This window comes from Apus apus, chromosome 11 (genome assembly GCF_020740795.1).
Source record: "Apus apus isolate bApuApu2 chromosome 11, bApuApu2.pri.cur, whole genome shotgun sequence".
In the NCBI taxonomy this organism is placed as follows: domain Eukaryota; kingdom Metazoa; phylum Chordata; class Aves; order Apodiformes; family Apodidae; genus Apus; species Apus apus.
This window is the reverse complement of record NC_067292.1, coordinates 18,311,088-18,337,480: the sequence shown is the minus strand read 5'-3', so window position 1 is coordinate 18,337,480 and position 26,393 is coordinate 18,311,088. Positions and strand designations below refer to the sequence as shown.

At 50.8% G+C, this 26,393-nt stretch overlaps 1 protein-coding gene across 2 annotated transcripts in view; it reads right to left on the bottom strand.

The window, feature by feature from the left end:
- The window catches only part of GNAO1 (G protein subunit alpha o1), a 133,241-nt gene that overhangs the window by 62,836 nt on the left and 44,012 nt on the right, over window positions 1–26,393 (bottom strand). For both annotated transcript variants that reach the window (XM_051629270.1, XM_051629271.1), the window contains exon 3: window positions 20,788–20,929. In XM_051629270.1, coding sequence (XP_051485230.1) covers window positions 20,788–20,929 — 142 coding nt within the window. The remainder of the gene's footprint in view (window positions 1–20,787; window positions 20,930–26,393) is intronic.

The following is a 26,393-nucleotide window of genomic DNA, read 5'->3' as shown; positions in this document are numbered from 1 at the left end:
CCTCCCAGCAGCCTGCAAGTTTACTGGGAGGAGCAGCAATGGGAAAGGCAGATGAAGAGGAGCTATCAGAGCTGCCAGGTATTTGCTGCACCAGCCCAAGCAAGGTGAGCAGGGAGGTGTGGGATTTAGAGGGCTGGGGAGTAGCCCCTGTGCTCAGGACCAGTCACAGCTACAGCCTCAGCCTGGAACTGCTCTGTCAAATATTCTGGGAGCAGCCTTGCCAGGGAACTCCTCCTCAGGTGGTTGCACAGCCACTACTGCTCATCTGCTAATGATGGTTGGTAAAGCCCCAGAGATGGAGAGGTGGGTGCAACAAGACTCTTCCTCAGGTCCTGAGGAGCACAGGATGGAGAGCTGAGCAGGGGCAAGCTCAGGGTACACCTCCCTCCTGCTGTCTCAGGTAACTCAGGGCTCCATGTACTTGAGAGGGTAAGTCATGTTTAAATGCAGCAATTAAGGCTTCTGTGAGAAAATCCATACTCTGCTGCAAGGGGCATCTGACAAGCAGTGACAGGAGATCAGCAGAGCACAGAGGGGCTTGGATGCTCCTGACAGCAGAATGACTCTCTTAAGATGGAGCTGTTGATGGGCAATCAAGTTAAAAGTTGGAGGGGCAGAGGTGATATCTTCTCTCTTTTGCTTCACTATCATCCTTCTCGTCTAACTCTTTTAGAAACAGAGCCTCCCAAATAGTCACCTCTCTAAATCTGGAGAGGAAAACACGTCCATGTTGCAAGGACTACCCAAGCTGTCTGCTCCCAGTCAATTCTGCCTGCAGCCTGGTGCCCTTCTCCAGCCAGCTCTTTGTCTGGAGGCAGCTCTTGTGCCCTCTCCTGAGGTAGCCTGGGACCCAGGTCATGGCTTTGAGACTAAGAAACTCTGTTCTAAACCAGTTCTCTTTGGGAGACAAGCTCTGGTGCCTTCACAATGAAGCCTTTTCTGGCTCTGGTTCAGCTGCTTGGGGGCTGCAGCAACCTAGGAGGAACTTCTGGATTGAGGGTTCCTGTAGGTGAAAGCAGTCAGGAGCTCAGATGGGGAGGAGAGGGAAACCCAACAAGTGTGAAATCTAAGCCCTACTATTGCTTTTCCTAAAGTTCCTAAAGGAGAGGACAAAGTGCACCATCAACTGGACCCTTGGGGACCCCTGGGACTCTGGCTTCTGAACACCTCTTATTTCTCTTTCCAGTGAGTTTCTGCTCTTAGTCAGACTGTTCAGACCTTGCTTTGTGTACCTGCAATTCCCCTGCTCACCTGCTGGAAATGCAAACCTCTCTTGCCACCCTCCGGCTGCTCAGCAACCCACTGGCCAGGTCCAGCCAAAAAAAACCCCAAACCCCATCAGACCATGCCATGATGGTGTTCCCACAGCAAGTGGAGCATGCAAGAAACAGCAGCTTCCAACCCTACCGTGCCCTCACTTGAGTGTTGTCCCAGGCTGAAAGTCCTTATCTCCCTTCAGCTTAATTGCACAAACCACTAAAAGCTTCTACCCTCACTCAGGGGTGGCCCTGGTATGGATGGATTCAAAACCTCAGGGCTTCCCAGCCCCTCCAGCAGTCCAGAGGACCATGGATTTGCATCCAGGTATCAGGAGTTCCCAGCTGGTGAACTCGAAAAGGTTGTAACTTTTAAAGCCTGCTGAGCTGCTCTTTTTCATGCCCGTGTGTCCCCAAGGTGGGGCTTGAGGACTTGTTGGTGCTGTCAGCAGGAGGCAGAGCTTGGTCTGAAACACACTGGGAGAGGTCACGGCTCCAAACTGGCCCAACCCCATGACTCAGTGTGGCAGGAGAACATCAAATTCCACCTCAAGGTCAAGCTCAAAACCCAGAAGATTCCAACGTGGTGAGAAATGGCTCGAAAGACTTTAGAGGAGCAAGGGGAAGATGAGACTTTGCTGAAGGACACTCAGCATCTCCAAAGGCAGGAGAGACTCAGGATGTGGCAACTGAATGGGCCAACAGAGCAACAGGCTCAGATGCTCAGAGACTCTCCCACCCAGGACCTGGCAGATGAGTTTGCAAATGTCAGCAGTGACCCTGCAGCCCCCCCAGCGTGGAGAGCTCCATGAGAGACCCCTCAGAAGGACAGAAAGGCCTCAGGGCCTTCAAACCTCACCTCAACTTCCCAAGCTAAAGCTGTGAGGTGTGGAGGACAGAAGGCAGAAAGAAGGATACAAACACAAGACAAACAAGAATTGAGTCCTGGCTCACTACTGAGTCCTCTTTAGTGTGAGGAACATACTCTGCTGGAGTTCTTTTTGCTCCTTGCCAGCCTGGCACAAGCCCAAATTCCAACTGGAGGGTATTTTTTTTGCAAGGCAGTTTTCCCCCTGCTGCCACCCCACTGCTGGTATCAGCCACGGGCACCTGATGTAATGACTAAGAGACTGAGCAACCAGAGTGAAGTTTGAAGTGTAGACCAGGCAAGCAAAGCTGATGGGAGGTGGGAATGGCCCCTGGATGCTTGGCCAGCTTGATCTCATTGGGAAGGAAAAGGCTGGGAAGCCTGGAGGAGAAACCAGAGGGTGTCAAGGGGAAAGAAAGAGCCAAGGAGGCTTGTTGTCTGCTGGTGCACACCCAGAGCAGGAGGTGAAGACACAGCCTTTAGGATTGCATCCCTCCCTGCTGCCACCTCCTGTTGGATCATCTTCCTCAACGTCCAGCATCTCTCCCTGGGTAACTTCTCCCCAAAACCTCCCATTTCTCCTTCCACCAATGTTGCCTACAACAGCCACTTCCTGCAGGAGGGACAGCTGATGTTTCTCATCCCACTTGCAAACGCCAAAGCTCCCCAAGGATCAAACCAGACCCAGGTGCTACCCGAGGAGGATACTATTTAAAACTCTTTTGCAGGGGAAACAAAACGAAATCCACCCTCAGGCAAAAATAAACCTAAATAGCAGCGGTCCTGGCATCATTATCCCAAAGCCAAAAAACATTTTGGGACCTCTTTTATGTGCTAAACATTTCATTCAGCCCTGCAGTGCAGTGACTCCCTAAACCTTTGGTGAGCCGAGCTCTGCTTTTGAGGCTCTATTTTGCAGTTGCCATGACATTGTTAATGTCTGAATGGCTTTTTTTTAACCACTCTTCTCCTGTTTTTTATTCACACACACACACACCCCCCCCCCATCTTTTACAGAGGCATTCTGAAACAGGGGGCAGGAGCTGATCTTGTGGAACAGCCTGTGTGACCTCAAAAAGAACAGAGGGGTTCGTTTTTCCAGGCTTGGGGGGTTGCTAAAATCCTGCTGGATGGATGATTCCCATCCAGCTTTTGAGCTGGAGAAACCACAGGGAAGAGATCTGACCTAGCAGAGACCATTTTGGCTTTGGTGCAGGGGGCTATTTATTCCCCTGGCTTTTTTTTTTTTCAAACAGAGGCATTCAGGGAAAAAAACGTATGAAATGAGCAAAAATGAATTGTTCTCTTCTGCTTCATTGGGCTTCCAGAGTGAGGAGAGTGTAGAGGAGAACATTCCATTGCTTGGCAGTGAGTTTATTAATGTTCTTGCTTCCCAGGTTGAACTGAGAATGGAAAAGTCTCTGTCAAGGTCAACCTCAGCAGACCAGGATTCTCCCTAAGGAAACTCCCTTTGGACTTCCTTCCATGGGATGACACCTTCCAGTTGGACAGTTTCTCATTCACACAGTGGCCTTCACTGTTCAGGAATGTGAAGAGGACTTTTTTTAGTTGTTCTGATGGGCAGACCTCAAGGTACTTTGGGCTTCTGGTGATCTAGGCTAGAGAAGTGGAAGATGTTCAACAAGATGTGGTGCCCAGGGACAAGGTTCAGTGGTGGACTCAGTGCTGGGTTGAGGGTTGGACTTGATGATCTTAAAGGTCTTTTTCCAACCAGAAGGGTTCTGTGATTCTAAGGTCTAGTGGGCGAAGAGCAGGGCTTTCAGAAGTCAATGATCTAATTCCATTCCACGGGAAGAGGTTCACAAGTGTTGGGGTGGTTTGGGGCCATTAAAGCTTAATTAGCCCCTAATAGCTTTGAATGTTCAGCCTCGGGTTTTACAGGGACATCTGAAGAGAACCCATGTTCCTGGAAGGCACCAGCAGTGACATCTGAGTGTTTCCAGGAACCTGCACTATCACAATGTCTGCCCACCCCTGGAAGGAGCAGAGATCCACAGTTCAGATAACAAACCAATTTGCCTTTGATTTTCTCTCCCGTGCCAAGGACCAGATCATGTCTCTGCCTCCCGGGCATTCTTCCCTCTTCCTCCTCCTGAAATGGTGCTCTCTTGGTTCTGCTGTAGAACAGCAAAGCAAGCCCTGAGGCCAGGCTGACACCCCAGGGATGTGCAGAGGCTGAGGATCTGCCCTCTTGTGCCTGGCAGGGCTGGGGGTAGCAAGGGGTAAGAGGAGGAGACCATCCCCTGGCAGCTTCTCCCTGTCTTCTTCTAACAGCCCTACCTGGGGCTGCTGCTCTCCTGAAGGTCTGGCAGGACCAGTCCTGCTGCACTAACCCCCATCTGCAGGATTTCCAAGGTCTTTAAGGTCGAGGTGGAGGCAAAGGCAGATCTAGAGCACTTCTTTCCCCCAAACTGGAGCTCTGAAGGTAAACAGAAAACTTAGAACATCCCTCTGAAAAGACCACAGGGACTCTGCAGTGTTTCTGTGGTTTTTTCACTTGATGAATACCAGGGAGATATGTTTGGCTCTTTTTTTAAATTATTATTATTATTAACAAACACTAATAAACAAAGAGCAGACCAAAGGTCCAAGGTTGGAACTTTCCTGAGAAAACTTTCTGTGGCTAATTTTGTCAGAGCATTCAGCAAATCTTTGGTATTCCCAGCTACTAAGAAGTCTCTTTGTGAGCCAAAGTGGCTGTCTGATCTGCACAGACAAGGTGAGCAGGTGGAAGAATTCATGAGATACAGAATCAGGCCTCAAGAACATATGGAAACAGTCCTCAAGAACATATAGAATCAGCCCTCGAGAACATATAGAATCAGCCCTCAAGAACATATGGAAACAGCCCTCAAGAACATATAGAATCAGCCCTCAAGAACATATGGAAACAGCCCTCAAGAACATATAGAATCAGGCCTCAAGAACATATGGAAACAGTCCTCAAGAACATAAAGAATCAGCCCTCAAGAACATATGGAAACAGCCCTCAAGAACATATAGAATCAGGCCTCAAGAACATATGGAAACAGCGCTCAAGAACATACAGAAACAGCCCTCAAGAACATGTGGAATCAGCCCTCAAGAACATATAGAATCAGCCCTCAAGAACATATGGAATCAGCCCTCAAGAACATATAGGATCAGCCCACACCTCTTCTGCAGCCACACAGGTGCCAGTGGGCAATGTCTAATCCTGCCCTGGGCTAATCCCCTCATGTTTGCTTAACCACATTAGCCCAGTTACTCCCCAGATCTTTCCCTCTTCTTTATTATGCCCTCCTGAGCAGTCTCTGAGTTCAAGTGTTGAAGGTCCATGTCCATTTTTAGAGATTTGAAAGTCAGCCACAAACTCAGATGCAGATTGCTCTGGAGATCTACCAAATATGGACTCTTGAAAACTCCCTCCTCTTTGGGGTGGTCAGAAGTGACTGGGACTGCAAAATCTTCCCTGGCCTGGCAAGTTTGCTCTGAGTTGTCATCTTCTGGACTAAGTGACCCCTGGGTTTTTGGCTTAGAACTTTCAACAGTGTCTTTTTAACCCTAGGTTTTCAGACACCCTGATGGGATGTTGCCATCACATCAGCTTTTATGTCCACATCAAACTGCACAACAGCTGCCTGCAAACCCTTGAAAGGTTCTTCCTGCCTGATATAGCTCACATGCAACTTGAAAACATTGTGCTGGAGCAAATCAGAGTGGTGAGAAATGGGCTTGAAGTTACATCTAATTAGAAAGCACTGGGAGTTAGATACTTCTAATGCTATATAAGCTGGTTATATTTAGGACAGCTGGACAGACCAAGAAAAAAAGTTGCTTCTCAAACTTTGGTGGTGCAAAAGAGTGCAAGGGGATCAGGTCCTTCACCAGAAACCAGAGCACTTTCAGGTCTTCCTGCCCCAAACCCTGGATGGTTGTCTCCCAGGATGGCTAAGAGGAGCTTCTCTAGCTCCACAGGTAAGAATTGAGCCTTTCAGCTTTAGTTTCCTTCTGGGCACAGACTAAGGGCTCAATGACAACGTTTTTAAAAGCATTTGGTTGAAAATCAGCTGCTTTCACTGAGAAATCATCTTCCAATCTACTTCACCTCTATCAGCCTGGTAGGTTGGGTTGCTGATGCAGAGGGTTCCTGGACCAGAAGCTCTGTTCAGAAAGGGCCTGGCTCTACCACCTGCTTAGGGCTTTCCCTCTGAGGCCCATGGAGATGCTGGCAGGAGCAGGACCTCCCTGTGTAGGCTGCAGAGGTTTAGCATAGCTTGGGAAGAGATCCACCTTCCTGCAGGGACATGTGGACATAGGAACGACTCTGCTGAGACAGGTATCTCAGGGCCTGGCCCGATGTGTGCAGAAGGCAGGAGGACTTCTTCAGAGATGATGGAAGGCACTACTCACTGCCTGTTTGCTGGAGGAGTCCTGCTTCTGAAGAGAGTTCTGCCCAGAGAGTCACTGTGCTCTTGTCTTGGTGCCCTGGGGGAATTTCTGTCAGCCCCACCAACCTGGCTTGACATCTAACAACCTGCTTTGGTTTTAGTTTTGTTCCTTACTCGCCAACAAAAGTGTCTTGTTGCCACAACAACTGAAGGGCACCAACAAGATCATGGGGAGAGCAGGGTGGGGTTACCCCCAGGAACTCAGGTGGCAAACCCAACAGAGCCTCTGTCAGTCTGTCCATCTGTGCCATCCAGGCTGCGAGGACCTTCTGGTGTGACTTGGTGTGAGCGAGAGGGAACACACAGGCAGGATCCCCAGGGTTCCTGGCATCTCAGGGTGGAAAAGGAAGCCCTAACTGCAGTCTTGGGCAGTGCACAGAGAAGGAGAAGATCCTGCTGTCCAAGGGGAGGTGGGCCAGGAGCTGTGAGCTCTGGCAGCAGGCAGGACAGCAGGGCTTGGTCCCCACACCAGGGCACTGTGGCCTTTTGGAGCCCAGGGATGAAGGCCCAGGGGTGAGGATGGTCCATGTGAGCCAGTTGCCTGCTCAGGGTGCTCTCTGCCACCCTGTGTGTCCCAGCTGCAGGAGCAGAGCCTGCTCTTGGAAACGAGCCATTCCCAGCGAGGATGGATGGGACAGCTTAACTCTGGTTATTTCAGCCTGTCCTAGTCAAAAGCCCAACTTGTGGATGAAAGGAATAAGTTATTCACAGAGCTGGGAGAGGACATGCAGATCTGACCTTTAGAACACCCTTGTACAGTTACTGAGATGCTACTTTCATCACTCAACTCCTTGGTACCCTGTTTAGCATTCACCTAGAACCTGCTCCCCCTCTCTTTCCTGCAGGGGCTGGAATGAAGCATCTGAGAAGCTTTGCTGGTGGTTCTGCACGTGGGATGGGATCTCCTTCCATCTGCACATGCAGTGCTTTCTTTCTGACTGCTTCTACAGCAGGTTTGGGTGCTAAGCACTGCTTCAGGGGCTCTGGATTTGCAGCTGTCACTGTGTGTGTGTGTTTGTGTGTGCACTGGGAGCTCAGCTCATTGTTCCTCAGCCCGTCCCGATGTCTGGTTCAAACCCAGCTTCACCTCAGGGTAACCCAAGAGAGGCCAAGGGCTGGGTCTCTGTGGCTTTGGAAGAATTCCATCCCTCAAAGTCAACACCTTTGCCACAAGCACTAGTGGGCTCTTTTCATGAGCAGCTTCCCCTTCCAGGCCAACTGAGAGGAAACAGGAATGAAGTTGGTGTCTCCCTGTCGGCTGCCGTCTGCAGAGGGTGCTTGAGTGAAGCTCACCCAAATCCTGACACTCACCTGGGAAGGAAGCACTGGTACTTCCCCCAGCTCCTGCCCCAGGGGAGGAGGAACTGCCTGCTTCAATGAGAAAGGAATAGAGCAAAGGCAGCACCATCCCTGCCTGAGAAGACCCTGCTCTTTGGCCTGGAGATGATCACCCCTCGGCTGGAACAGCCAAGAGGAGAACCCAGCGCAGTGCTGCAGGGTGGGACAGGGACACAGGGTTCACTGGAAACTGCCCTGGCACTATTAAACCTCCTTTGCAGCATTAAGTGCAGCAATCTGATCAGTCACTCCTGCTCTGAATCAGGGGCTGCACGATCAGTGTGAAGGGAAACCTGATGTTTCTGGCTCCAGGAACTTGCTGGACTAATTCTTCCTGATCCCAGGTGACACCCTTCAGCTTCTTAAGGAAAAGGGCTTATAAGAACCACAGGGTGTGCTGGTGCTGCCTGGTGTGTGTGTGTAACTGGGTTTGGAAGTGCTGCTGGGGAGAACATCTGCTCACTTCTGGAATGTAACTCCCAGAAAGCAGCTTCTTCGTGGTGGACTCGACCCCTGAGCTCAGTTCTCTTCCTTAAAGGGTCGCTGAAAACTCTCTAGCACTAATTCCTGGCCATCTCTTGGAGGATTTCAAGGCAAGGCAGACAGTGATAGTGGGGAGTGACAGGCTGTTTATTTGCTGCCTGCCCTTGGCAAAGCTGATAGCAAAGGAGAAAGGGATGTGGTGCAATAGCCTGTCCACTCCCTCCATCCTTTCTGCTCTTGGATCAGCCCCGAGGGAGGCAGCTGGAAACGCTGACCAGCAGCATGACCCCAGGACTGGGGTCTCACCCACCCAGGATTTTAGGGGACAGATGCCCAGTGGTGGAAGGGCAGCTCAGAGTTTTAGTGTTAGCAGCTCTGCCCTCAGCATCTTTCCTCTTTTTCCAAATCCAAATGCTCCAGCTGACCACACCTCCTGGTGTGGAACGTGCTGGGCACGGCTCGTTCCTTGGCCTCGCGGTGCAGTGGTGCCCAGGGAAGGCTCCAGCTCCTGCAGCTATGGGAAGAGGGGGAGCCAGACAAGGGGTGTCAGCCCAAGAGGTGGCTTTTCAGCTGATTCAGTATGGTAAAATGTCTGTGCATGCAGAGATACAGTCTGGGTCCAGCTCATCTTGGTTTCTGAAACCTCATGGCCTGAGATGCTGAAGCTGCTCAGAGTCCTCCTGCTGGGGGACAAGCTTCCTCCTCCTGGTACACAATTCAGGGCTTTAGGGTTGGGATTGTTTGGGGCACGTCAATGTTTTGCTTGGCTCACCACCACCAAGTGGAAGCTGCTCATCACTTAGTGCACAAGGACTGGAAGAGCAGCTGAGCCAAAGGCTCAACCCTGCAGAGCTTCGTGCGTGGCTACAAATGGTCCCACAGCCTTCCCTGAGGCTTCCTGCTTGGAGGGAATATTGGAGAAATAAAGATTTTTGCCTACTCACTTGTCACAAGAGCTTGGCTCATGATCCCCTGTCATGCTGAAGATGATCTTTTCAGCCTTGCTATGGCTTTTTTGCCTCTGGAGTAAGTGAAAGAAGGAAGCCTGCAATAGCAGCAGGCACCCAGAGAGCAGATTTAACCCCAGGCTGCTTCCTCAGGGAAAGATCCCACCACTGGAAGTGAGCATGGGAAGACACATTCCTGCCACGACAGCTAAGAGGAGGAGAACCTGAACTTGCTAAGAAAAAGCTGTGTGTGCCTGGGGAGGGGTTGCCTGGGCTGAGCAGTGAGGGAAGCTGCAGTGAACCAAAAAGTCTGCTTCAAATGAAGGGACTCAAAAAAGGGGCAGCACAAATATCACCCTGCAAGCTGCATAAATATGGCAGTGGAACTTGGGAAGGGAAAAGCCTTCCTGAGCCTATAGTACCAACAACAGTGAGTAAGAAGAACCAAAGCTGGGAGAAAAATGGCTTTAAGACCTTTGGCTAAGGTGCTAGTGAGGTGGTGAGGAAAAACAAGCCCGAAATCCCCCTGTCTTTGGCATCCACAGGAATGTCACCCTGCCCACAGATGGGTGGTGTTGCCAAAACCTGCCCTGCATAGGAGAAAAAAAAAACCTACACAAATGTGATGACACGGAGAAGGGAGGAATGGAGATGAGACCTGGTTCTCACTTGGAAGGAAGGAATTCCTAACTTTACAGAACTAACTGAAACTCACTGGTGGAGAAAATTCCTCTGGTGCCCGGAATGTCATCTCCCAGCACTAAAAGCTCTCATAATTTAAGATAAAAACTCAATAAAACTGGCAAGCCACACGTTCTCCTGGCCTGAGAAAACCCCCTCTACTTCACCACTGCTGCCTGGGGTTGGAGGAAACAGGATGGGACCCTTTTTGCTTCCCAGACTATTACCTGTGGAGACATCTTTTGGAGCTCTAAGTCTGCTTGCATCTCCCCTGCTTAATGGATGCTTGTTTCCCCTCCCATCCCTGTATGTAAAGCCTCCTACATTTGGAATTTCACTGGAAGACAGAGCCCTGTTCCTGTTTTGCTGGGAGCCTGACTAAAAAGTAACTGGTTGCATGCAATACACCAGCCAGCAGCCTAGACACTGAACATCTGGAATGTATATCCAGCAGGTAAGATGGGATTAGCAAAACCCCTTCCCAGAAAGGAGGAAACATCTGCTTCAAAATGCAGGGAGTTGGGATCACAGCAGATGACAACTCTACAACTAACCCGAGTGTGTCACTTGATCCTCCATGCCCATGATCCCAGGGAAAATCAAGAGAAATTCCCTCTCCTCGATGCAGACCAGCTAGTCTGCCACCAGGCTGTAGGAAAATGAAGAGTTAATTATCAATAGCCAACCCAGGGGAATTCTTTCTTATCGAGGGCAAAGCTTCTAGCAACACTGATGCCACCAACACAGACACAAACCGCTGCAAACCAGAAACTCCTACAGTCCTGGAAAACGAAGAGCAGAGCAGAAAGGAGGGAATTTGCTCAAAGCCTGTGGGTGAGATTTGCTTTTGGCTCCTGAGTGGGCTTTGAGAGTGGGGAGGGATGTGCTGCACTGGCTGGAGCCATCCCGGGAGCCGTGCTGGGGGTGCAGGGTGTTCCAGGGAAGGATGAGCCATCCAGGAGCCCCTGGTGACTGTCCATCCAAATCCCTAAACCAGACCCAGGCTGGTTCACATGTCCTGTGGGGTTTTTTCCCCCCTGCACACCTTCCCTCTCTCTCTTTGAGCACGAGGCTTACACGTCAGCCTGCTGCAAAACGGTGCTGGTTTGTTACAGCAGCTCTTGAGGCTTTGTTGTTTCTAGTCTTCATCTGGAGCCTGATTCTTTCCTTCCTTTGAATGAAAGGCTGGGAGCTCCTGCCTGGCCTCCTGCTGCAGCTGTCCTGACCTGGGTAAATCATAGAATCAAGGAATGGTTTGGGTTGGAAGGGACCTTCAAGATCATGTAGATCCAACCCCCTGCATGGGCAGGGACACCTCCCACCAGCCCAGGTTGCTCCAAGCCCCATCCAACCTGCCCTTCAACACTGCCAGGGATGGGGCAGCCACAGCTTCCCTGGGCAACCTGGGCCAGGGTCTCACCACCCTCACAGGGAAGAATTTCCACCTAATGTCTCACCTAAATCCCCCGTTTTCCAGTTTTAATCCCTTCCCCCTTGTACAGGCATCTTTGGGTCCCTGCTGCCCAGCAGGACACCCTCACAGCCCAGGCTGGAGGTGAGGCTGGTGTCAAAGCAGCAATTGCAGCTGTTCCATGAGTTCCCATGTGATATCTTTAATCAGGTATTACACCTCCTCTAGGGCACTGTATTGGCTGGGAGCTCTGCCCCAGCAGCTCAGGAAAATCCCTGAAGGAATCCATCCCAGGGAGGATGGGACTTCACAGCCACAGGACATGAGGTGGGTCCTCCACTCCAGCCTGCTGCCCCATCTGGGCTGATTGCAGCGTGTGAAGGAGCTGGGCTGTCAGGGAACCCTGCAGGGTTCCAACCCAACCAGAGCCCAAAGCTGGCTGAGTGCCTGGGACCAGCCAAGCCCTGACACCTGATGGAGTGTCACCCAGGAGGCTGAACCTCTTCAGGGTCTGTGACCAGAGAGGCTCTGTCATGGTTTAACTGAAAAGTAAGATTGCTAGAAAGAAAATTGGTTCTATCCAACCAGCACAGGAGCACAGCACGAGAACACTGTGTCCTCAGTTTATGAGCACTCAGTGTAAACTGGAACCATGTTCCCCATCCTGCTTTTCCCCCGTGCCCAGGCACAGCCAGGCAGCTGCCCTGGCTCTTCCTCCTCCCTCCCAGGTTGTCCCAAGCCCAGCCTGCCTGTGCTCTGGCTGCTTCAGAGCAAAGCCTGCACCATCCCTCCCTCCAACCCCTGGATGAACATCCAATGACAAGAGCCAAGGGAGAGGTCCCTTCCCAAGACATTTGTTTTCTGCCTTTTTGTGAGTGAAACCCCAGAGACCTGGTTAAGGTTGCCCTGTATACATGTTTTCATTTGACATCTGGAGACATTCAAATAATAGGAACATCACAGGAGGCATCTGGAAAGCAAATAACAGCACTCCTCAAGCCAGTGAGTAACCAGCGTGACTCAGCAGCACTTCCCAACTCTTCCCAGAAGGGATGGAAATAAATCCACTTAATAACTGGCATGCATTTGAAATGTGCTGAGTAGTTTGTACTTCTCTGCAACTGCTGCTGGGAGAGCTGATTTGCAATCACACCCGAAGGCAGCACCCTGCCTGCATCAGGCTGTGGCCAGATGCAACCTGAGCTTCAGTCTCCAACGTGGTGGTGACTTTCTGGAAGGATTTTAGCGGGTGCTTGATCACCCACATGGCCAGAAAGACACATAAGCACCTTTGGAGCCTCTGCTGAGGTGGGTGTTCAGCCTTAGTGCCTCACTGGTGCAGTACATCAACTCACTGGACCTGTTTTTTTTTTTTGTTCTGGCTTATGTTCTGTCCCTTTATGGACAGAAAAGCTCTGGAGAAGGACAAACAGTGTCTGACTGTGTTCACTGACACCCGGGACAAGGCCACTGCTGTCTGCTCTACGGGGAGCTGTGGCACTGAGCTCCTTGCCCAGGCTGGAATCCTCCTTGGCTGGGCTGGGAACGAATTGATGGTGGTATGGAGCTGGCCCTTGCCTGCCCTGCATCCCACCCTGGCTCCAGAAGCTGCCAGGAAGCCCCTTCGTGGGCAGCAGGGAGGTTTTCACCTTCTCAGGGCTCTGGTCCAGCTGTGCTCTTCTGCCAAATGTTTCTCAACACCTTGTCTTTTGTGTTGTCCTGCCCTGGTGCTTTGCAGGGCCTCCTGGAGAAGCCACCTTCCACGGGTATGTTGTGGGAAGGGACAGCAGCACCCACCTCTCATTAATTCACCACTAATTGTCAAAGCCTGGTGGGTGATTCCCCCTCCCCTGTATGCCCAGTCCTTCCCTCTCACACCACCTCCCTGGCAGCCTGAACTGGGGCTGCTCTGGAATAACAAAACTCCCAGGGGAAAGGCAGGCAGCCCTTCTTCCAAGGGAACAGGGTTCCCTTCTTCTTTTTTCTTCTTTTCAAGCTAAAAATACTCCCTGCATCATCCAAAAAAAACCCCAGCAAAACCAGAACAACCCCAGTATCAAACACACAGGGCTTGGGGAGGAAAAATACATCCCCCCCCCTCAAGCAAGCAAGGACCAACCTCCCCATGGCAGAGGGTGAACAGGGATGTTGAGGGTGGTGGGGACCCTTTCACGGGTCCTTTGGAGGACTTAGTATTGTTCATTACTCAGAAATCAAGCCTGAAATGGCAGCTGAAAGCAGAGGCACCAGAGAAAAGAACACAAAACAAACCCAAAGGAGCTCTAAAGAGGAATTTGCACCTGAAGAGGTTGTGCTCTCCACCAGCCAGGGAGCAAACAAAGCCAGGAGAAGCGATCTGACAAGCTTTTCTCCTGGCAGCCAGCTGAGGAGGAAGGCAATACTCATAATTTATAAATTACCTTTTGGGTTTTTCCTCTTCTCACTGATCCTCCCATACACCAATGTCCTCAGGCCTCTCTTGCCCCTCCACGTTTCTAATGCCCAAAGGGCTGGGTGGCCCTTCAAGAGCGGGTTGTCCTGATCTCTCCTGACAGGGAGAAAAGGGGAAGTGCTATGGAATTCCCTTTCCTGGCACCAGTGACCTCTGCCTTGTCCTCTCACTGTCCCTCTCAGGCACCATCTTCTTTAAAGCCCTCTTTAGGTAGGGAAAGATGTGACTAGATTCAGTCTGGAGCTTGGAGCTGCAGCAAGGTGACTGTGGTCTCGCTCCTATTAACCAACCCCCTGAGATATCTCTTTCCCTCCTCTCTTTTCCTTCAAAAGAGAATTAAAAGGTTAATTTTCATTGGTGGCTTCTGTTCTGGGCAGTGTTTTGTAGGATGGTTAGCTACAAAGCTGGTCTCAGAATTGGGAAGGTGGTATGGACAGCAAGTGTCACCAATCCACAGTGCCTGGCTGATGCCAAGTTCTCACCAGAGAAACAGCCCTGAGTGGCATTTTGAGGTGTGACTGCATCACTCCTTCTCATCTGGCTCACTAAGAAATGATGCTGAAGGGCATCAAAGGATTTATTTTATCTTTTTTTTTATCCTAGAAACGTATTTCTTAGGAGCAGGCTTCTGACTGGAAGACCAGGTGAACTTGTGTCCCAGCCCATCCCCATTCACCACCAGCCCACGGCATCTGAGAGGCCCCAAAAAGCAGTGATGCTGTTTGCTTTAGAGTGAGGATTCAAGCGTTGCCATGCCAACCCCATCCATACCACCCTGAAGCAGGACCAACACGAAAAAACATCACCCTGGCACATCCAATGCTTTGCAAGGTGGCACCTTCCAGAGAGCAGCTTCCACGGGACACGTGTTCCCAACCTGCTACGCGACGGCCGCCCACTCTCCCCTGCCTCCTTTTGGCTCCTTTGCGGGCAGCCTTTTTTTTCACTCCTTAGGAATCTGAACTAAAAGTGGGTGCCTTGGGGCCACCTCGGGGAAGCTTCAGGTTTTTGGAGCTGTCAGGGACTGATAGTCTCCTGCTGGAAGCAAGGTGGGCTGATGTTGCCTCTGGGCGCAGTGGTGGCCGCGCTTGCCTAGAGCACTCGGCTGTTCCCACTGCTGGTACATTTTCTAGGCTGTTTCTATTTGAGTCTTGGTTCCTCCCCCTTTTTCCTCAGGGCTGGTATCATCTCCCTCCTTCACAAACTCAGGATTTCTTCCTGCCCACAAGCACTGGTACGTGTCTGCAGAAGACTGGGCTTCTGCCTCGTTCATCACCACTGCTGCCCTATAAATAGCCGCGATCTGAGTGGTGCCAGAGCTAAGATCACTTGGAGCCCTAAATGAATCCCTGGTTTTCTGCTGTAATCACCCAGGCTGGGAAGGAGGACAGAGTCACAAACTTAAGTAAAACTCTACAACCTCCAACCTCACAACCTGCTTGTTTATCTGGATGGCTCTTCTAGGCCAAATTCTGTCTGTGAGAGCAAGCCATGACGAGTTTAGGAACACACCACGTAGCCATGGTACAAGCTCCTTTAGTCTCCCTTCTAAAAGCTGTCTTCAGCAGTAGCATGACTACAGCAAACCAGACACTGGTTCTGGGCTGGTCTTTTTTGCTAGATGAAGATCACTGTCACTGCCTTGATGACCACAACCTCATCTTTGCAGGAGCACAGAGCTGCTGCAGCAGCAGAGCAAGGTCTCCGAGGTCTGACCGTGGCTCTCAGCTGACTTGGCTGGGATCTCTTTGAGTTTGACCCTCCTGAAGAGGTAGAGCAAAGTCATGCAAGTAGGCTGCTTCAGGCAAAGGGTTTTCTGCTGTAACCTAGGGAAAGATTTTGTATTTCCAGGGGCTCAAGGGATTGGAAGGTGGCAAAGGAGGAAAATGTACCAGGGGGTTGTGGAAGACGGAGCTTTGGGTTTGAGAGACTCCAGAATGAAAGCAGGGAGGCTGGTGGGCCCCACACCATGCACTGTGCAGAGAGAGCTTACTCTGGGATTTCCCTTGTTCTCTGCTGAGCCCCTCTTTCTTCTCCAGCCTTAATTTGCAGCAGTGATTCCCAAGAGATTGGCCACCTCAGCCAGCAACAACAAGCCTTCCTTGAAGGAGCCAACCATCTCCCCGGCAACTAGGCAGGCTGTGGAAATAACAAGTGCTTTCCTTTCTGGTTTGTGTTTCCCACCTCTGGAGAAGTGCCCTGCCTTTTATGTGTCTCCACTGCTCAGAAAGATGAACGATGGTCACTGAACTGCACCTCGTGGAGGGAGGGAGAGGGAGGGGAGGGAGAAAGATGGCTTTGGTCTTCATAGAAACGAGGGACAGGTCTTTACCCCTCGGCAAAGGGCAGGCTGAAACATCTGTTGCAGTGCTGAACCCAGCACAGCAGGCACGGCTCCACGCACACTGTGGCTGCTGCAGACTTCAGCTGCACCTGGACAGCCAGACAAATGCCAACACCAGCCCAAACTGGGGTGGCTAATCCTCCCCTTGCCCCATCTTCCCTTTCGTCCCGCTCCGTTCCCCTCCTCTCCGAAGCAGCCCGAGGTCACGCTGCTCGGTGGGGAAGTTCCCACCCCTCACAAGAGCAGGGCAGCAAGGGTTGGCCTTATCCTCACTGCAGGATCCCTCAGGAATCCTGTGTCCATCCCCCAGACCACGGTTTATTTAAAGAACACCAGCCAGTATTTGCAAATGCCCCAGGCACACCTTTGCTACCCACTTGTACAGCATAAGATCATCTCAGACACACTTTGCCACAAAGCCTGAAAAAAAGATTAAAACCCCTACTAAAAAATGTTAACACTTCAGCTGCTTTTTCATTTTCCCTTTCAGGGCTGAAGCAGAGGCATTTTCAGACTCCCACTGGGAGAAAAGTTCCATGGGAAGGGCATCGCCTGCCACCTCCAGACCCCAGGACCTGTGACCCTGTCACCTCAGCCAGTTGCATCTGGTGACAGCCACAACTGCTGCTGGGGTTCTCTGGTGGGTAACTTCTGAACAATTCCAGCCTGTTTCTGTCTGGTTTGTGCTAAGGGAACACACTCTACAAGTGGTTTCATAGCACCCTGCCCAGGGTGGTGTACTTTCCTGGGCAGGCTCACTGCAGCCTGGGACCACTCCAAGCTGTAGACCACCCCCAGACCCCCAACCCTGGCTGCAGCTCTGGCCTTTTGCCCGGGTGGGAGTGTGGGTGCTGCATTCCCAAGCACCTTCTGAGGTCACCACTGACCCACTGAGGAAGAGACTTGACACTTCTGGTTGGGATTTCTTAAGCCAGACCTTGGAACTAGCTCTTCCAAATGGAGAGATGAAAATCCATCACTTCCCTGCTCTTCCTGCTTCATCAGACCCAAACATTTGTTCTGCCTTCTAGATCCCTGGCTCTAAATCCCCATTTCCCATTTGCTCTGCCTGGCTACACTGGGAAGGAAGCAGTGAGGAGCTTAACTACTCATTTGCACCTTAGAGAAGCGTTTCATCCAGAGGCTGCATGTTGCAGCCTCTCTCCTGCCTGTTAATCTGATTCTAAAGGGAAGGACTGAGCTGTGCCCTTGGGGCCACCTTCAGGGGCTGCAGTAGCCAGATGAGACCAACCTCTGCCCCTCTTCAAGTAGCCCCTTGCTCTGGGGTTCCAGTCTGAGGGCAGGGATGGCCCAGGAGATGAGGAGCCCCCACAGATGCTGCTCTGGGCTCCTCACTGACTGCTCCTTTCTCCCCTGCCCACTTGCAGGGAGGAAAGGATTTGTGACTTTGCCCTTGCACAGCTTGTCTGGAGGTTCAGAGTGACCTTCTGGGCTGTCTGACATGCCATGGGCTGGCAGGACGTGCTCCTGCCTCCCTGTGCTGAAAGATATAGAGCAAGGCCCCAGGCCATGACCCACGGCCAGACAAGCAGCTCCCTGAACCAGGAGCACATATCCAAGTGAAATCCTACACGCAGGCTGTTTTGTTCTTAACCTGGGGACAGGTCCTTAGCAGCAGAGAGGGTCAGTGAGACCTGCAGCATCTGCTTTTTTGTGATTTATTTGGTCTTTTAGCTCCTATTTCCTACGTTGATCTCACCTTGGCTGACAAGGAAGGATTTAGTCTGGACTCTTCTTCCAGCCTTTCACTTCTGTTAGACTAAATACTGAAGGTAAAGCCACGGGCAGGAGAAAAAATGAGAACAGTGAGAGAGAATTTGGTTGTTTTCCCTCAATATCAAAAGCACAAATCACCTCGTTCACGTTTATTAAGTAGGGGAGGTTTGGTTTGGTTGGATTTTTTTTGCTCTCAACATTACCAGGGTGCCCTTTGGAAGGGATAGAGGGGCAGCAGATGCAACTGCCACGAAGCTGGGAGTGGGAGAAGCTGTGACAGCCAAGAAATTCCTGGGGAAAACCTGTCCTGGGCATGTGCCACTTCCTCCCTTGCTGCTGAATCAGGCTGAGAGCAGCCCCAGCCCCAGCTCCCCTTCCCCAGCTCCCTTCTCTTGGGGGCTTAAGTGATGAGCAGGGGAAAATCCACCCCCCCCAAAAAAAAAAAGATCTGCACAGGAAACCCTTGGCTGAGGAATGACTTTTAAAATAGCAAAGCTTTGCTTGAAAAGGGATGAACCACGTAGCATAATGCTCCACAAATCACCCGTTTAATGGCCTCTCTTTAGAGCAGCTGTGCATTAATAACAAAAGCAGGAGAGGAGAAGCCACGTGCTTCTTTGGAAGATTTAAATAAATACTGTTTCCTACAAAGACCAGCTACTTTCTGTCGAATTTGACTAAGGGAATGGAGCAAGTGGAAGACCATGGCCTGAGAGACTTGGTTTCTTTCCCCTTTGTGTACTGCTGGATTAAGAAATACTGCTCCCATCTACAATCTGGATCAGCCTCCCAGGCTGTAGTTTGGTTTCATGCAGTGGTTTGTTGCAGGGTTGTCTGGACACAGGCAGCATGACACCATTTTAAGGCAGGGGAAACAAGGCTGGGGAGAACTTTTCACTTTGCAAGGTGTAACTTGGGATCCCTACTCCCATAAGGCATCAATGGAAACAGGAGTGGTTCATGCTCAAGACCTAAGGAGAAACCTGGATCGTTTCATCTTGATAGGACAAGAGGAAATGGCCTCAAGTTGCACCAGGGGAGGTCTAGACTGGATATTAGGAATAATTTCTTCACTGAAAGGGTTGTCAGGCCCTGGCCCAGGCTGCCCAGGGCAGTGGTGGAGTCACCAGCCCTGGAGGTATGGAAAAGCTGTGTAGATGTGGTGCTGAGGGACACGGGTTAGTGGTGGCCTTGGCAGTGTTTGGTTAACAGTTGGACTGGATGATCTTGAAGGTCTTTTTCCATGACGAGAAAAAGATTCTAGGATTCTACCCAGACAGTGAAGCAGTGGACCAGGCTGCCTAAAGAGGCTGTGCAGTCTCTAGCCTTGCAGGATTTCAGACCCAACTGGATAAAGGCCTGAGCAACCTGGTTTGAGCTCAGAGCTGACACCTCCTGAGCTCATTTCCAGCCTGAGTTATCACACGATCCTAGGGACATTTGGCATCTTTTCCATAGGAATATGACCAGACGTGACATTTTGTGCAGCCCAGTACTCCATCTCTCATTCCTGGCAGTCCTGATAACAGCTTCCCCCCCCCTCCCTCCACACCCTGCACTTTGCCAGGCCTGGCACCAAAGCAACGCTGAGTTTCCCTCCTCAAATTAGGGCTTCAGGCATGAAATAAAAAAAAAACAAACCCAACTAAAATCAAAATTACAGTTTAAAGCTGTCTGCCACAGACTATTTATCAGACATGGAGAATGATTTGTTTCTGCTTTCCTGGGCATAGGTTTTTAGCTGAGACAAGATACGTTGCCTTGCTGAGAGCTGAGTCACTGGGTAATCAACAGATTAATGTATTCAGTTGGAAAGCCATCAGCATCAGTTCTCAGCAAGCTCACAAGAGCTCCATTATGGTATCATCCCTACCTTTGGGATGGAAGTGTCTCCAGGATTCCTGTGGGAAAAATACCCTCGATGCTAAAAGAAAGCAAAACACCCCTTTGTGATTGGGGGGGAAATAAGGTACCTCTTCACACCGTGCCACCACAGCAGGATTTTGGCAGCCTTTCTGGTGAGTGCTTTTACTATCAACCCTCAGATAAGGAGCTGGGGTATGTTGTGCATCTGTCATTTGAGAGCTTCCTAAAAATAGTCATGACAAACTTGGTGGCATATATAGGCCTTTACCAGGTCTTTCCTTTGAAATTCTTTTCTTTCCAGTGAAACCAAGTAGTTTTCCTTTCCCTGGGGTGGCAGCATGCAAAAGGGGTGGGTGGTCTTGACTTCTCCAGGGCTCCCGAGTTGCTCTGTGTGGGCTTGGCCCGAGCCAGAAATGCAACAAGGAAAGGCAAGAGGCTGGCAGGGGCACCTCACAGAGCAGCCACTGTTTAAAAATAGAGAGCTGGTCAAAGGAACAACAGAGCAGCAACTGTAAAAGGACAGGCTGGCCTAGGTGTGTGGCAGGAGAAGGTTGCCAGACACCAGAGCTATTCTGATAATGCCCGTGCCAACGCTGCTGCCCGAGACCCTGTCCTTAGGAACCTCACCCGAGTGATACACCCTCTTGTTTTCAAGAGAAATTGCTCTCCAGGTACACTTGAATGGGGGATCTGTGGGTAACAAGCCAGTCAAGCCCCCACAGGAGTCAAGAGAATCCCACAAGCTTTGCTCTGTTCGTAGGCTGGTGGAAGGGATTCGACCAGCAGCGCGACTTCTCCCCGGGACGTCTCCCCTTGCAGCCTGTGCATCCAGCACACACACACCAGACAGGAGACACCTTCCCCCTGTTGCCCCAAGTCTGTCAGTACCTCTGTGCCCTGGAGGCTCCAGGTGCTCAGCTCTCTGTGCCCAAGCAGGGGTGACTTGCACTTACCCGCCGTTCCTTATCGCCGTACTCGATGCCCAAGGTGTCCATGGCACGGACAATAGCTGCCAGTGACTGTATAGTGTTGCTGTAGACCACTGGCTTGTACTGCTTCACGTCTTCTCCAGAGAAGCCATCCTCGTGGATGATCCTGAAGAAAATGGAAAGGACAAAAAACCTCTTGAGAATGTCATTTCAATGGGGGAGATGCTTAAAAGACGAGCTCTGCTCTTTCAAAGAGCACATCTGCTAGCTCAGTTCACTTCATTTAGTCAGCATTTCCTTCTAAACACTCGTGGTTGTTCACCACTAGTGTGTCTGAGCCCAGGGCCTGGAATTACCATCCCTTCTGCTCTCTCTCAAGGAGTTTTTCTGCAGGGTTGGTGCATATGGTACCTCCCTCCCAGCTGGAGCCTGGAGAGCCTGGTGTTTCCATGCTTCCTGCTCACCGCAGGGAGGGTTCCATCATCATTCCTGTCAGGGTCTATGGAAGTGTGTTCAATGCTTCCAGTGACCATCAGACCAGATCTTAACCACTGCAACAAGTGGTAGAAACCCCTGGTTTTGTCTAGTCCTTTTCAGAATAACAGCTGGAATGCCTTACAAAAGAAACTAGAGTGGACGTACCCCTGTGTACAGGGAGACACAGGCATGGGTAGGGGAACTGACTTAATTGTGTAGCACTAAAAATTCTTTACAACCCTTCCCACCTCCTTTAAAAGCTAGAAGTTCTTCTGAGACCCACAGCCCATCAGCTCTGCAGGCTGGATGTTCTCTGTGTTATTCTCTATTAAACTCTGCAGAAGGAACTGCTGGCTGGAGGGAGTTCTTGCAGTCCCTTGCTAAGGTCAGAAGACTGACTTCTGTATATTTCCTCTCCAAGTAGCTCACGAATTAAGCCCAGGTGTGCCCAGAAAACAGCTAGGATTTGCAGAGCTGATTGTGTTTGACAATATTTCTTCCCAGTGAAGACATAAGTTATGATCCTGTCTCTTAAATATTGGCAGAGAGGACGATCTGCTCAGCCGAAAGGAAGGCCTTGCTTGCTCATCCTCTCACTGGACAACAGAGAGTCCTTCAGGAACAAATCAGGTCTCTGATGAAACCTAGAACCGTGTCTCTTGACAGCATTTTTGCTTCCCTTATCTAAACCAGAGACACAGCAGCCAAGGCCCTGACCAAAGCTGGCATCCCCCTGGGGAGAGGGAAGTTAGCAGGGATCATAGTGAACTTGCAATAGATCCAGTGCTGGGATGGCATGGAGAACAACGGGGCAGGATGCCAGCCCCGTGTTATTAACAGATGACTACATGGAGGAACAAGGCTGTTAGAAACATGCTGACACAGACACTGATCTGCTTCCCTTGATGTGAAGCTCCCAGAAAGGTTTTCTATCACAGGCCACCAGCTCTTGGCTCTCCCCACCCCAACCATCGCTCACCCAGCACCCAGCTCCTGGGAGGAGCTGCTCCCACACCCTCTGAGTCCTGGGTAAATATGACTGCAAGCAAAGAAAGCCCAAGACAGGCAGAAGTTCAAATTCATTGGTGCCCAGGAAATGTTTTCATTTCCCTGCTTGGATACCCCAGCTCCAGGAACAGTGCTGGCTGCTGGTTCGTCCCACCCAGGCTGAGAAGAGCAGGGGTGAATGAAAACCTTTCTGACTCAGTAAATCCAGACTTGCCAACTGGCAAAAAGTTCTTCTATAGCTAGCTGGGATTTTGGTTATGGGCAGGAAGTGATCTTGCACTTTCCTTTTGTGTGAATCCAGTGCTTGTGCTGAGGTTTGGAATAGCAGCACTTGAGTGATGGGGAAGGAGGGGCCCAGCAGAGCCATGTGTTGGTGCTGGATCTCATGGATCATTTGCTGCTCCTCAGACAAGTTGCTGAACTTCTGGGAAATGTGTTTTTTGTCACAAGTTGCAGCTGAAGCTGAAGAGTTACAGCTGGCACAAAGCTCAAGGATCTGCATCAATCCTGCTGGAATTCAGGAGGGACTGTACAGCACCAATTCCTCCCTGCTAGGAGCCTGCAGCAAGAAGCTGGGCAGAGCAGAGGTCCCATGGCAGGCAGGCAGTTGGCAAAAGCATCACCAGAAAGAATTCGTTCCATGGGTGGCTGGCTTGGGGTTGGATTTTGGGCCAGGGGGGACTAAATATTGGTTGTTGGGGCAACTAAGAGAAGGAAACATAAGAGGGGGCTAAGAAAGGGTAAGAAGAGGACAGGCACGAGGGGCAGTGTGAAGGCTGCAAAAGGATGCAGCTGGAATTTGCCTGGTCCAGCCACTGACCATGCTGGTGGAGATGGGAGAGGGGCCCACCCCTCAGGATGTTTCTGCTTTGCACTGACAGGCATCAGCTAAGGACTTGGTATGGGCAAGAGAGGGCTGAACAGCTAGAGAGGGAAAGAGGTGAGCTTTGGTCTTCTTCAGAGCTGAAACCATCTCTGGCCTTGTGCTGGCAGGTTGTTGCCTGACATTTTTCACTCCTCAATACTCAATGTGTCTAACTCCCCCCCAAGCCAGGAAGCTCCCTGTCAAGCTCCTTGTGCTGAAGGGGCAGAATTAAGTGATGGAGAGCAGCTCTGGGATCCCTCAGTGAACACACTGCTGGCCGGGCAACATGCTGATTCTGCTCAAAGCACAGGCATCAAAGCAGCACCTCTAAAGGGGGCAGGAAAGTGCACGGAGAAAAAAAACCACCCTGATTGTTCCCCTGTGCAATCTCCCCGGGAAGGCAGCCACGGGCACTGAAAGCAGCGCTGGGGATGCCAGGAATGAAGTTTTGCTGTAGGAAGTACCCAAGGATTAATCAATCATGCAGTTAGCACGTTGCCTAGTATTTGAGTGAGCAAATCCCCATTGACTAGTGCTGTTCCCAAGCCTGCTAGGACACTGTGAACTGGTTTAGTGGCCTATATGCTTTTAGCAAACCCTTCTCCTCTTGCTCGCCTTGGCAAGCTGACGGCTGCTTTTCCCGTTGACCTTTGGAAATGTTCATGCCTGCTATTGTGCTTTACTGCCCAGAGGACACCTAAAGCTCCAGCACCACTCTTAGGAGCTATATTGTTATGGGGAGCAGCTCGAGCCAGATGTGTGCTGCAGGACACACTGGGGTTTGGATGCTGTGACCACGAAAAACGCCCGGGGTGCAGGAACTAATAGAAGCGAGCAGCGTGGCAAGAGTGGGAACTCCTTAAGCAACCTGCAAATGAATGGGAGCAGAGGTTTTTCAGCACTAAAAAGGTGAACCCTCTGTTGTCCCATTGGCTTGTATTTATCCCTGTGTCTGGAAGAGAAAGGGAGCTGCTGCCTGCACGTTCCTCTTCGCCACGCTGGAGCCGGTTCTCTCCAGCGCGAAGGAAGGGAAGGGATTTACGAGGATCCCCCGGGGGCTGTGGATGGGAGAAGACAATGCTGTAATTTGAAAAAGGGATCCTGAGCAATTAAAAAGCCATTTCATTCACCGAGTGGCTAATGAAACGCCCTGCTCCGAGCGGAATGGTGAGAGGCAACTGAAGCAACCTGACTGTCAAATGTCCCCATTCGTGCGGGCTCCCTGTCCCGCAGCTGCTGACAGCAAAGCCCCAGGTTTGCCCCTTCTGTTGGCATCACTGGTTTTGGCAAGGCAATAAAAGCCAGGGGGTTGCTGAGGAAAACGGCCCCCACTGCAGATCAGATCTTCTGCCACCCCCCAGCCAGTCATCCATCTTGCAGAAGTGCCCAGTTGCCTCAGCGATTCTTGCTTAATTACAAAAGAAATGAACTCCTTGGAAGCGGGGGGTGTGTTGTGCGTGGCAGCTCACTTTGGCTTCCCTTCAGCAAAGCACTCAGGTGCCTTCAGCCTCTCCCTCCTCAAGGGAGGTATTAGAAAGGCCAAGCTGAAGATCACTGCACCCTGTGTCCCTGCTGACACGCACTGTCCTTGGGGCTGGGAAACAAAGCAGCCGGCAGCTCCCGCGTGGGGGGGCTGCACCTCAGCCTGGGCTGCTCCAAGCAAGCAGCCCCTCTCCCTAGGTCAATCCCTGGGGGAAATAGTTGTCCAGAGTTTCTCCCCTCCCTGTTTCAGTCCCGACGAGCCACCCTAGCCCTTCTCTTCCAGCCCTTCCCACCTCAGCCAGGTTTAGTGACTTTGATGGCTCTTCCTGATGCCTCCTCCACCTGGGTCCTCCTCCTCCTTGAGGCACAGTGCCCCAGACTAGCCTCAGTCCTCACTGCTCTAACCTTCTAAGATCATTTTAAGCTTATCCCCTGATGTGTTGAGCTACCTCTCCCAGCTCCATGTCACCGACAGCTGTAATGATGTATTTTCATTGATTAAAAAATAGAAGCAAACAGCCCAGATCCCTCCAGAGTCCTGGTCAAGAGTCCTCTGCTCTGACCAGGAGCCACTGGGAACTGTCTTCTTTGGGCTGCTCATCCATTGCACTTTAAGATCTGAAGTAGTTTTACCTGGGCTGTTCTTCCAGGTCACTTTCTGAAAGTCAAGAGGGACTGTATCAAACCTTTCCCAAAATCTAGATATGGCACCAACTGTTCCCCTCCTACATCTGTTGAGAAACCAGAGGTGAGTTTAACCCACCTCACTTTTGTATCATCCAGGCTGGATGTCACTCATCTCCCTTTTTATCTCCTTAGGTGCTTGCAAATTGTTTGATTGATAGCTCAGCTCTCTTGAAAGCTTCTAGAAGTTGACTGGTCTGTAATTCTTCCTCCTCTTCTCTCCCTCTATATTTAGACTCCATGTTTACATTTTTTCCCCTGTCTTCTGTTAACTCACCTGCCCTCCAAGAGCTCTCAAGAAGTGTTTGTGTGTCTGAGATGGCGCCAGCAGAGCCTCTAAGTATGTAGGAAGAAGTTCCTTAAACATGGCTGGTCTGGAGACACTGAATCTTACAAAACTTGCCCTTCTTGTGCCAAAGGGAGAGAGAGATGACAGTGCTGAGCAGCAGAGCCTGCTGTGGACACCCTGTGTCCCCTCTTCCTTCCAGAGCCCAGCATCCACCATCCCAGCTTTGCATGCAGGTTCTCCTCTCCTGTACTTTGTCATCATTCCAAGACCTCAAGCCCTCTGAAGTGTTTCCAGCTACGTTTGTGTGGCTTCAAACTGTCTGCAGCCCTGGACCAGACACACAGAGACTTCCAATCACCTACCAGAGCAAATAAATCCCATACTGTTTCTGTTTTACCTGAGGTGATTTCCTCTCAATCAGCAAGACCTTTCCAGCTGAAGGAAGTTTTCCCCCCTCAATGCACATCCCTAAAATTACAGTGATTTGCTTGAATAAAACCAGGCAAGAAATCACCAGGGGATTATTGCACTCCAAGTGTTTTGCAAGCAAATGAATGGTCCAGTCCTCCCCCCTCACCTTCATCTGGGCAAATTAAGGTACTTCAAGGTGACTGCACAGCTTTTGTACAGAGCCTTGTGCCCCAGCCATGAGTATATGTGTTTGTTTAGGGTACAGACTGATCCAAGGTGGATTTTTCATGGAGGATTTTGGAATGGACACACATACAAATCTATTTGTGCTCAGCAAACGTTTCTGATTTATTTTATTCTCTTCCTTTCCCCCTTTTTCTTTCAAAAAGAATCTTTAAGGTTTCCTACCAGAAT